This window comes from Halichoerus grypus, chromosome 6 (assembly GCF_964656455.1).
Source record: "Halichoerus grypus chromosome 6, mHalGry1.hap1.1, whole genome shotgun sequence".
Taxonomy (NCBI): domain Eukaryota; kingdom Metazoa; phylum Chordata; class Mammalia; order Carnivora; family Phocidae; genus Halichoerus; species Halichoerus grypus.
In genome coordinates, this window is record NC_135717.1 from 55685104 (window position 1) to 55697153 (window position 12050).

General features: G+C 44.3%; 1 protein-coding gene across 1 annotated transcript; it reads right to left on the minus strand.

The window, feature by feature from the left end:
• Positions 1 to 1575: 1575 nt before the first annotated feature.
• C1QL3 (complement C1q like 3) lies at positions 1576 to 9207 on the minus strand. Its single transcript, XM_036097056.2, has 2 exons — positions 7763 to 9207; positions 1576 to 1959 (listed from the first exon to the last, which is right to left on the minus strand). Exons 1-2 carry the CDS (start codon positions 8348 to 8350, stop codon positions 1780 to 1782), a joined length of 768 nt encoding a protein of 255 aa, XP_035952949.1. The 5' UTR covers positions 8351 to 9207; the 3' UTR covers positions 1576 to 1779.
• Positions 9208 to 12050: the final 2843 nt, after the last annotated feature.

The window sequence follows — 12050 nt, forward strand, 5'->3', positions numbered from 1 at the left end:
ATTTTTCAAATCTACTTGTTCAAAGAGTCTTCAAAGGCAACTGAGAGGGGGGACAGATTTTTCATTGTAATAGTGGAAGTTGTCTCATAGTTAGGATCTATCAACATGCATTTTTAATCCTTTTCTTAGATTAAAGAGATGGCTTTTGGCAGTGTATTTTAACCAGAGGGAAATGATTTGCACTACTCTCAGCATCTACTTTCCTGTCAGCTTTAATCCACCTGAGAAAAAAGAAAAAAATGGATAATTCAAATGCATATAATTCATAAACATTGCAAAAGAGAGCCACTTTGTTTCTGCAGTCCTAATATTAACAGTCTGCCACAGAATGCAGTGCAAGTATTGATTGGCATATGGTAATAAAGAAGCCACAGGCTTAATTTACAGACCTGTGATGTATAGGGCATTTTAACCTAATAAAATTTAATTTTCTCGGTAACTCTTAAAAGAGAAGTCACTTAAATTATCTTGCTATTCCATATACTTTTGTAATCCAAAATATATTTCGATCCAAAATAAGTCAAATAATTTATGTGTGTTTGTGTGTATATATACACATACTTTTTTTTAAATTAAATTTTTGAGGCTCTACAGCCACTGTGCCTATGGTCTGAAGCCATGTCTATATTATATTTGATTTAACATAGGTTAAACCAAAGCTGACATATGGATAAAAGATTTAACATAGGTGTGTGTGTGTGTGTGTGTGCACACAAATACACGTATATGTAGCAGGTATTTGTATAAAATATATACACTTTGTTGTCTTATTGGTTATATGTGAAATTGTTCATTTTGAAATAACCTCGGGCCACGACTCATAGTAACTATTTGAAGGCCTTACTTAGGGTCCCCTTGGTGACTCATGCAGTAGCTCAAATTAAACCATTGTGCATTGGGTTATGAATAATCTTTTGTTCCAAAGAAGGCAAAAGCCTCAGTCTGATTTAACACCAAAGAATAAATTTCTCTGACTTTCTAAGTAAATCTAAATGCATTCTATTGACAAAATGGACACACGGGGGATTTTCTAAATACCATACATAATTACACATTTTCACACTTAGAGGGTAATCCTATGATACAATTTCGATCTCTACTTTTAAAGACTATCACCAGAAAAGAGAGAAAAGAAAACTCGTAAGAAAAAGAAAATGTGAAAATGATCATAGGCTTGGGAATTCCCTCAAATCCAGAAAATTCCAGGTTAAGGCTTGAAGTTGAATCATTCCCAGGACTAGCTCTAAAGTTAACAAAAGTACAAGGCAAACAATTTCTTTGGGGACAAGCAGCATTATTTCAATCAGACCTTCTCCTGCAGGGTAAAATCATCCTCCCCACGCTATGAATGGACTCCAAGTATCATAATAAGCAGGTGAACTCACAAGAACCAAAGCTGACATATGGATAAAAGCAGCAAGATCACAGTACACCAAAGTATCATATATACTGGAGAAATAATTCAGTGTCTTAGATTTTTCTATAAAAATTTGTGATCTATATAGGACTTCATTCACATGGACACTAACGATAAGGAGGAGTATTTGCTTTGGCGGTAGTGAATAACACATCTGCTTATCTTGCTTTTAATTTTTTTTTTTTTTTTTTTTACATAATGTTTCTGAGTATACAGATGTGAGTCAGGTAGCATTTGAATTCCCCACATATACACAATCGAGGTGCCCCGCAACCGGCATCCCCTGGGATCCTTGAGTCACTGACGTTAGCCATCCGAATCCAGTGTCCAAACTCAGAATAATAAGCTTAGTTTCTGCGTTATCAGTCAGCGTAAATAATAAATCCAGAAAACGTGCTGTATTTGTTGTTATTCCCTCCGTGGGCTTTCCCGCCATCTAATTTGATGTACACTTCGTCTCCTGGCTCCAAATGAAGAACGACGCTGTTGCTGGCGTAGTCGTAATTCTGATCAGCGTCTTGGGCGATGGCGCTGGCTCGCACCTGTGTGAAACAAACAGGAATTAGGACCTGTAGGAGACAGCTCCCGGGTTGTCCTTGCTGCCATTCACACAGCATCAGAAGCCGACCTGTGCCGTGGCACGGAATTCGGCATGGGCGTTGGAGCTCCGGGAGGATATCTTTCTAAGAGTCTCAACTGCGTTGCTGGAAAGGAGGAGCAGAAAGATCACAAGGTGCTATGGCGAGGGTCGGTCCAGCAGCCTTCTCCTACTGTGTGCTGTAAACAGCGCGCACCACGCTATCCCCTTCCTAAATTAGCACTTTTTCTCATTCCTTGAATCTCTAGGCCCAATCACTTCTTGAAATGGAAATAAGGGTAATTTTTGTGCATTTCAATTTAAGCCAATTAGCAATATTCTAAGCAGCTGTTTACGAGGACAGAGGTTCAATCCGAACTTCAGCTGGTCCCCACGCTTATTAGAAAATGGAGATCCTTGGCAGTTGAGACTCAGAGAAATAACATGACTCCAACTCTACTATATAGGGAGAGAAAAAAAAAGAAGAAAGCCTTTTGATTTGGGGCTTTCGAAATCTAATACAGGTAAAGCCTTTTTTTTTTTTTTTGCCAGAAACCCCCGTTTAAAACGTCACCTAAGTTTGCAGGGTTCATTTTGTTATTTGTGCCTTTTTATTACTTACCTGTGATGTGTACACTCAAGTAAATTATTTAATTTTGACATATCTAAAAGTTATAGTAGGAACTAAGCTTTGAAGCCTCTAAAATTTCTAAAATTTTTTAATGATGTGATTGAATACCCTTTTCCATTTTAGGTGATTCTGAAAATGTGTGGTTTGCTTTGAGGATGGAAGTTGCCTATAATCCACTTGTGTTGAGCCTGTGATCTCATTAGTGGGTTGATAGACATTTGCAAACAGTCAATTTACCTATCATTTCAAGTAATATGGACATTCTGTCACATCCTCAACTCAAATTAGGCTTCAGATTCATTTAGCTATATTTTGATTCTGCCTTGGAAAAAAAATTTCAGTAGGCACACTTGTATTTGATTTATTTCAGTAAAACATCTTCTACTCTGTGGCTTGTTCCTATTCCACTATAATGGTTATTTCCCCAAATAACATAGCAAGTGATTTAGTGATTTTGTAAACCTGCATTATGTAATAATGCATGGCTTGGGGTACAATATGCTGGATTTTATCACTTGGCAAAATGAGGGAAATGAGACATAAGTCAAGAATTTCCATGCATTTTTTTCAAAACTTAAATGATAGGTTTTCAAATTAAATTTTCATGTGGTATGCTCTCACATTAATGCTGAAATGTTAAAAAAGGAGAAGGCTCTTTGACACTGCTGAACTTGTAAAGTAATTTGAGTAGTATTGTAAAATTTTCCTTCTGGATATCATATAGCAAAAAGAGAAAGGGGCTTAAAGGATTTAGAATTGCTTAACACTGTGCTGACATTAATACAGTGAATGCAATATACCACGCAATTAGGCTCCGAAACCCTGACTCAAATGTATACACCAGTTCAATGAGGTGATCTATTTGGACCGTTAAGTAATAATACAATTTAATGATATAATATTTCCTAGAAATTAATCATAAGTTTGTAGGAGTTGAGTGCTTTGATTCATTAATTTCATCTAGTCATTAATTCCCTGGGAAAAAAAATCTACAAGGAGGATAGCGTTGTTACGACCTCATCTTTTTTTTTTTTAAACACGTGGACTTTTAATGGGTGAGAAAAATTAGAATACAAATTAGTAATTAGCTATGTCAGTAATATATTAATTAATTAGCAATGCATAAATATGCTTTTCAGCTATTATTAATAAGCAGACACATTTTATTTAGTGCTTTAGGTGTTTAATATATGCTCTATGGGTATTGTGCTGTAACACTGTTTTCTATATAAAGGCATTTGGGAACCAGTACTCATTAAAATCCCTTGATTTAGAGACAATAGTCTTAAATATATATATATAATGCAATTTTTATTCTACAGGGTATAAGCAGAAAATCATGTAAATGTGACCATTTTTATTCTGTAGGTACGACCACAAAAACCTGCAAATGCATTAGTGTGATCCCACAGACTAGAAGGCTACCCTTATGGTTTTTCACTTCCTTTGTTGTCTGATTGCTTTTTAATGAAAGTTATTCTCTTAAGACTTTAACCTATACTGTACCACGAGACTTTCCCAATTAAATAACTGCCATACTCCAGTGTACTTTGCATGATTTTAGTATGCCTGCTCACCTGATCCTACTCTAAAGGTATAATGGAACTTGAAATTTCAGGCTCTAGTAATCAGCTTGGTGACTTCCAACAATTCTCCCTTTAAGCCATCAAACTACTGAGGAAGGTAATGCATCCACCTTGGAGACTATTTTCAGGTTCCTAAATGTACACCGATTTCAGCATTTTCTCCGGGACTATGATGCATCCTTTCCTTAGCCCGATATCCCCATTTCTGCCTAAATGTACTCTACTATCTTTTCATATTATAAGTTAACTATTTAGATCCTGCTTGATCTGTAGTGCGTGTTTCATCACTTTTAAAAAGATAATATTAATTTGACATTTCGTTAATCTCGCTAATGAATGAATATCAACCCACAAACTATTGTTTCCAGCATATCTCATGTTCATTGATGCTACTATAATTAATTAATGCATTCTTAGAAAAAAACCGGGTCTTTAATTATTTTATAGTTCTAATCTCAAGCCACTTTTAGCTTTTATTATAGTGGCTTATTATAGTGGTATTACAGTGACTGTATTCACATAGCAATTTTTGAATTCAGGTTTTCTGCTAAAGGCATACGAACACATTAAAATTATATTTCCTGTCTCTCTGTAAAGCCATCCGAGTCCAACTTTTACCTTTCATATGCACTGTCATGGGCTCTCAACAAATGGTATGATTAAATTTGGGTTGATGGTTTCATGGGGAATATGAGAACTGTGATCCTTTTAGTGGCATGTTTGTGAGAACATAGGAGCTCATGTGGCTTTAGCATTATCTTATTAAGGAGGGTTTATCATTAGAGACAATATTTATGGTAACATTTGCTAATTTAATTAATTGCTACTGATGCTCTCATAATTTCATTTTCATTGTACTTCTGTGGAATCATAAACAAAAGGTTAAGTGGTGCATCAGGTTAATTTACTGGCCTTTGATGTTTCCATCTGTGACCCTGCATTCAGCACAAAGCATAAATAAAATGCTTCTCCTATGGTTACGGTCCAGAGGCATTCCTCTATCCTAGAGTGAACTGCATTTTTAGTTTAATTTTTGTGCTGCTCAAATCCACTTAATCCATAGAACATTACACTGACATGGATCTCTGAGTTTCTGTTTTATGAAAACAAATTAGGTCTGCTCAGGGGGGGAAACTGCCATTCTAAGAAGTGATCAGATAAGAACATAACTGAAAATCACTGATAAACTATTTATTTAATATTCATAAAATAAACTTTATAAAATATTTCTCATTTGCAGCTGTCTACAGATCAGACTTTACAAAATAATTCTATTCTAAGGATAAAATTCCTTCACAGTAATATTTTAATAACAATTTTCCAAAATAGTCCATGCTGAAGTTGAAAATATATTGTTTGCTGCTACATATATTTTTCTGAATTACTTGTTGCACACCTTTTGAAGAAGTAACAGCTTAATAATGCCAATGGAGAGCTTTATACATGATAAGGTCAGCTGGTTTGCCTTATTTTTTTTCCTGATCCTCAGAGAATGTGCATGCTAAGATGATACAAAGGAGCATTCTACTCTCCAAACAATGAAATAATTTTAAAAACAAAATGCACCTAGAACATGTATATAAAATGGATTTCTTGGAATCAGTTCGATATACCTGGGCTCAGCAGTTGAGATAGCAATCTTTAAACTAATTTAAATGTTTCATTCCCTGATTTTTCATGCAATTGAAATTTCCAGATATTTAAAGATGTGTTTTTATTCAGTGGCTGATAAAACTTGAATATTACTCCATCTTAATGAATACCTCTAAAAACAATCCTTCAGCCTGACAGTATTTTCCAGACCTAACCTTTGAGTCAGAAGAGAGCCAATTTGTAAATAAATGGGTGGCCTCATAGCTATCTGCTAAGGGGCTTTTCATAAACCGTTCTGTAAAGGTGATACAATAGCTCTATTTTGGTACGGTGAGTCATGCCCTTTTTAGCCATTCACCTATAACTATCTCACTGCTCTGTAAATAATTTTTCTTTATCTTAATATTATTTTTGTGCATAATAACTATCATAAACAACCCTGTCAGTGCCTCCTCGTGGCCATCCCCCCCCCTTTTTTTTTCCTTTGGTTCTACCTGTACTGTGGGGTCCTTGAGCTATTTACTTCTAAATTCCTTTAGAAATGAGGGGTGGGAGGAGGGGGGAGGGACGGGATTTTTTTTGTCCTTTCTTTCTTATACATTTAGAATATTCGTCTTTCACTTTTTGGAAAAAAACAAAAACAAAAAAACTGATACTGAATTGGGTCTTTGGAAGAAATCCTGCCTTAATGCTGCTTAATAGAAACCTGGGCTGTAACTGAGAAGGTCTGAATTCAAGGGGCGGGTGACCTGAGCCGAGTAGCCCTTGTTAAATCTAAGTTGGCCATTCCCTGTGCCACCCAATAGGCAAAATTAAAGCCAGAGAACTCAGCCCAGACTGCAGGCTGCGGGTCGCAAGGCCTCGCCCAGAGCGCGGCTGCTGATTCAGCGCGAGCCTCGGGTCCGATGACACTTTCCGGTAGTTACAAATACTATTTTCCTCTTCTAAGAGATCAGACACACTTTGGTCTTGCAGTGACCGTGAGAGTTTCTCAAGCAAACGGTAAAGTGGCCCCAGCATAAAACTGCAGACCCGTGGCCCTGGTGGCAGAGCTGACCAGCCCAGGAGAGCAAGTCCAAGGGGTCAGGGCTAATCTGAGGCTAGTGCACAGTCAAGGCCAAGACAACTGCCTTGTGAGAAGGCAGGGTTGGAAAGACCCTCACGCAGGCGGCCCAGGGGCCGACTCGGCCTCTCGCCCTCCTAGCCACCTGCCTGTGCGGCCTCCTACTCCAGCCAGTGGAGCCTGGGTTCTGTGTTTGGGTGCGTGTTTTGCTGAGTACACCCATGAGTCTCAACTTTCTCTTTTGTTATCAGCACTCATTACTTTTCCCCCTTCTTCTCCTTGGGCTGAAATCTAAACCGGGGTATGTGCCTTGAATTTGACGGTATGCTTGTTTCCCGGGTCTGGGACGCCGCAGGGGCCTTGCGACCGCGAGTCCCCGGTCCCTCTTCGGCCCTGGACGCGCCACACTTGGACTCGCTCCTTCGGGTCCCTTCGTTCTCCCGCGGGCCCCTTTCTCCCCCGAGTTTGTCACCCTGGCACGCCCATTTCGGGGCTGCCCCAGCCCTCCTATTCCAGGCAAAGCCTGAGAGCGACCCCACGCCGCTGAGGATCCCACAGCCGGGGGTCGCCTCCTGCTCCGGACTCCCTGGTGCACAAGCTGTCCAGGGGACCGAGCTCCCGGCTTCCCTACCTTCGAGGGTCGCGCTCACACTCGCGCGCTCTGAGTGCAGGTCCTAGCTTGGGAACCGCCCTCTCCAGGCCTCCGGGCACCCGCTTTGGCTCACGACCCCCGCCTCCCCAGGGAGTAACAGCCTCCCCTCAGCTCCGCTCCCGGGAGCCTGGCTGCCTTGCCCTTCCTCCGCGGGCTCCCACCCCCATTTCCGGGGTCTCCTCCCTCTTGCCTGCACCTTCCCGCGCTCCCTCCCCGCCCACCCCGCAGCCTGCCGGCACTCACCTGGTTGTTTTTGCAGAGATCAGCCCACATGCTGGTGCCGTCCCCTCCGCGCATCAGGACGTGGTAGGTGAAGAAGTAGATGCCCGGGATAGAGCAGGTGAACTTGCCCGTGGTGGGATCGTAGTGGTTACCGAGGTTGGTAACCACGTCGTCGAACTTGAGCACCTCGTAGCCTTCGTGCTGCCGCTTGAGGCCGGCGTAGAAGGCGATCTTGGGCACCGTGCTGTAAGTGGCGGCACTGATGGCCCCGGCCGCGTTCAGGCCGGGCGCCCCGGGCGGGCCCGGCAGGCCTTGGCGGCCGGGCTCGCCCTTCTCGCCCGGAGGGCCCACGGGACCCGGCGGCCCGGGCTCACCGGGGGGCCCACGCGGGCCCGCCTTCCCCGGCCTGCCGGCCTCGCCTTTGGGGCCCTGGATGAAGGTGGGCAGGGACTGCATGAGGCCGCGGTCGGGCGTGGCGGCGGTGCTGGGCGCCTTCGTGCCCCCATAGGGGTCGCAGACCATGCGGCAGGTGCCCAGCATCTCGTAGTGCGCCGACGTGCCGGCCGAGCTCACCAGCACCGGGATGAGGATGACCAGCAGCAGCACCATCACCACCCCCAGCGCCCCGGCGGCGATCAGGCGCCTCCTGCTGCCCACCAGCCGGCTCAGCGCGGGGCGATCCTCTTGTCTGCTTTTGGACAAAATTTTGAAGGTTGGGCGGGGACCTCCTCAGAGCCGAAAACAACCCCCTGCGAACCCCAACTCCCCTGGGCGGGCGCGCGCCGACCGCTCCCCGCCTGCTCCCGCTCCTGCTCCCCCTGCTGAAGCTGCGGCTGGGGAGGGAGCTCGGACGCCAAGTGACTTGAGCTGAAGTCCCGGGCTGGGGGTGGGGGCTGGGGGAGGGGTGCGCAGGGCGCCCTCTCGCCTCCCGCGAGCCCCTTCGCACCTGTGGCTGCCGCCGGCGCCGGCGCGGCCACCCGGAGGGCAGAGCCTACCGCCGCCTCTCGTGCTGGCCCAGGCAGCTCACACTTTTATGCAGCCGCTGCCTGCGATCGACTTTTCCGTTTTTGCCGACTGCGCCAGTTCGCACCAACTTTCCGTCTGAAGTTGCCTTTTTCTGCCTCCTTCTTTTCTTCTTTCGCTTGTTCCGTTCGCCCTTCCACTGCCTTTCTCCCCCTCCTTTGCCACCACCACAACTCTAATAGACGCGCACCCCCAACGACCTGCGCTGGCCGCGCGAGCTCGGGCCAGCCGCCCCCCGGATGCGCGGAGCCGCGGCGGCGGGCACGGTCAGCTCGGCGAGGCTCCGGGCTGGAGCGGAGGAGCTAGTGAGCAGCGGCGAGCGCCTCGCGGCCGGGAGCGGAGCGAGAGAGACACTGAACGCAGAATTCTGCCTGGGTACCACCTGCCAGGAGAAGAGGAGGCTGACAAACGCGCGCCGGAGCAATTTATAGGCACCCAAGGCACAGAGGAAGGGGAGCCGCTTTGGCATCTCACTGTAGCATCTGCTCTGCTCATCCCACTCAGAGAGAGTTTGGCATTACTCTGACAATGTGGGATTTTTTTTCCCCCCAGCCTCTCTCTCTCTCTCTTTTTTTTTTTCCCTCTGCACATGGATGAACGGTGAGATCGTGAATACTCCCTTGCTGAACCCAGGTGATGGCAGCGGTCTCGCTGGACGTACCTGGGGGGAGGGAGACAGATGTGCAACAGCCTTGGGCACTCGAAGGTCACACCTAAGCCCTCTATTTCCCCAGGGCCGGCAGCGCCAGTTGGAGGGTGGAGGTGAAGGTTGAAAAGAGGGTGGCTCGGTCGACAGTATTTCTCTGCTGGCTCACCCACAATCAACCGGTGCTTCAGGTGTTTTTCGAAATGCCACTTTTAACATCAGAAGGGCCCTTTAGAATTTTCCAGATGGGTTTTTTTTTTTAACCTTATGGTTTTCCTAGCCAGCCTTCTAAAATGAAGATGTTACCCAGAGAACAGTGAGGTGCGTTGAAAAGCCAAAGGACGTTTTGAATGATTATGAATGAACATGCCCACCACATAATGGGGGGGGGAAGGTTCTTTTAACAAATGCTGCAGATGGTGAGTATATACTCCGTCCTCTACTTACAGGATTACTGTTCTAGCTATCTATCTGGAGTTAGTGCCATTGGACCTGAAGTTGCATTTACTTGCACTACATGAATGAGAAATAATCACTTGTTAAAATGTCTTTAAAAGTCTTAAGACAAACCAAGCAGCCTTTACAAAAGTACTGGGGCAAGATCTTTTCCTAAGATATGGAAAGTGTCCTCTAGGCTTCACAGCACATTTCCTGCACGTACATTGAAGCATGGGGCAAAAAGGGAGAAAAAAAAACATGAGAAAGAAGAGCCCCATTTGCAGTGGGAGAGCAGGAGAAGGAAAAGCCTGGTTTTGTAATATTAATGTAAAAAACCCCAGAGTAGATATTAGGCAAGTTATCTCACTAACAAATACATAAGACACACAAGAACAGCTTTAAATAAACAAGTGGAATTGATTTGTAAATCATACTTTTGCATTCAGGAGCAATGGATGTCAATCAAACGCGGATGACATTTGCTTGTCAATACGCGGATGATGGCTGGGAAGATGGTGACTTATTACATCAGGGTGAGAATCTGAAATGAGAAGCAAGAACAAATAAGACTACAGCAAGCAAACAATAACATCCCGGGGTGACGATCCGAGGCCTGGGATCCTGTCTGGGGCCTCCACAGCACAAGCATTTCCTTGTCTGTTCATTCTGCCTAACTTCCAGGCCACGCCAATTTAGTTCTTTCTTTCCTTCTTCTCTGTTTCAAAACGAAATAAGGTCAAATGAGCAGGCAGAAGAAAACCAAGATTTACTGATTCGTTTAAGAGAAGTGTCAGCAGTTCTTTTAGGTCTTTCCAGGGAGAATCAAGAGTGAGGCCCAGGTCTCCGTATTTTCTCTCCCTCTGGCTGCAACTGGACGAGAATCCTCCCCACTCCTCAAACCTTTACCTTTTAGGGTAGTGGTTTCAGAAATGTGTGTCTATGTCTTGGGCGTAAGACTTTGGTTCACAGGAGGTACCTTATTTTCCTCTGTTTGAGCGGCAGACACATAGAAAGTTCTCCCCCGGCCACAATACCTATTTTCCTAACACACCATGTGGGTTGCTTCTCAAAAGTCACCTTTCTTCTGGGGAACAAAATAGTAAAGGGTGGGAACGGCCGTGAATGTTAATGTATTAATCAAACTCTTTTCCAATGCACCAAGTTATCAAAATTCATAAGACCTCCTCATTGCGAAAGAGAGTCCAGTGGGGGATAAAAGGGGCGTTTTTAAAAGGTAGAGTTGAATAAATAAATTCTCATTGAAAACCTCAAGATATACTTCCATTGAAGACTGCTCATCTTAACAGAGGAAGCCAGTGAGGATACCATGAAATGGTAGAGCCGGAATGAATGCTAGAAAGCTCTTCCGTACCTGCTCACTTTCGCGGACGGCAAGGGTGAGACACAGCTCTGAGCAGGAGAAAGGCCGCCGAGTGTGTGTCCTGTTACACTCTCCTCTACACCGCAATCTCAGAGCTCTGGGACCAGCCCTAGTAATGGAGGCGTTTCTCTTTCCACCATCTCTAATGCCAAAGCACAGCTTGGTTTTGCAAGCGAGGGCACCAACATCTTAAAGGTCTGCTGAGATTTGGAAAAGTGCTCTGTCGGCATCATGCACGATGCAGGCAACATTTCCCAGGTCACATGGCTGACCCGTTTTTCCAGTGAGTGCACAAACCCGGGTGGCACATGGACAGTTGGCTGTTGAGTGAAGTCAGTTTACATTATCGATCTCCCTTTTCTCTAAAGGTGTCCCACCACGTGCTTTGGGAGAAATTTTTGTTGTTGTTCAGGGATGACTGGGTAGTAGATGAACTAACGGCTGGTGGCTGCCACTTTCCACTGCTTGAATTTCTCAGAAGGTTCTCTGGAAAGTTACTCACGCTTCAGCCCTTATTCTGACAGTTTGAATAAGCCATCTGATATGGCATATTACTCATCATCTCTATATGTATATAATAATAGAAAATGTGTCAATTAAAAAAAAAATATTTGATTCTCTTCAGCCCTCATCAGAGAAGCAAGTTTTCTCTCAAAGTTGATATTAATCTTGGAAGCAAGCCCTGGGATCTAATTTTCCCAATCGTGTCTCGAGAAAACACAAGGCTCTATGTTCCCATTTCCTTTGGCACCTGGGCCTTCGTGACCATTCAGATCACAAAGTCCAATACAGAAACCCGGGATCTGGGTTGGATTAGGATC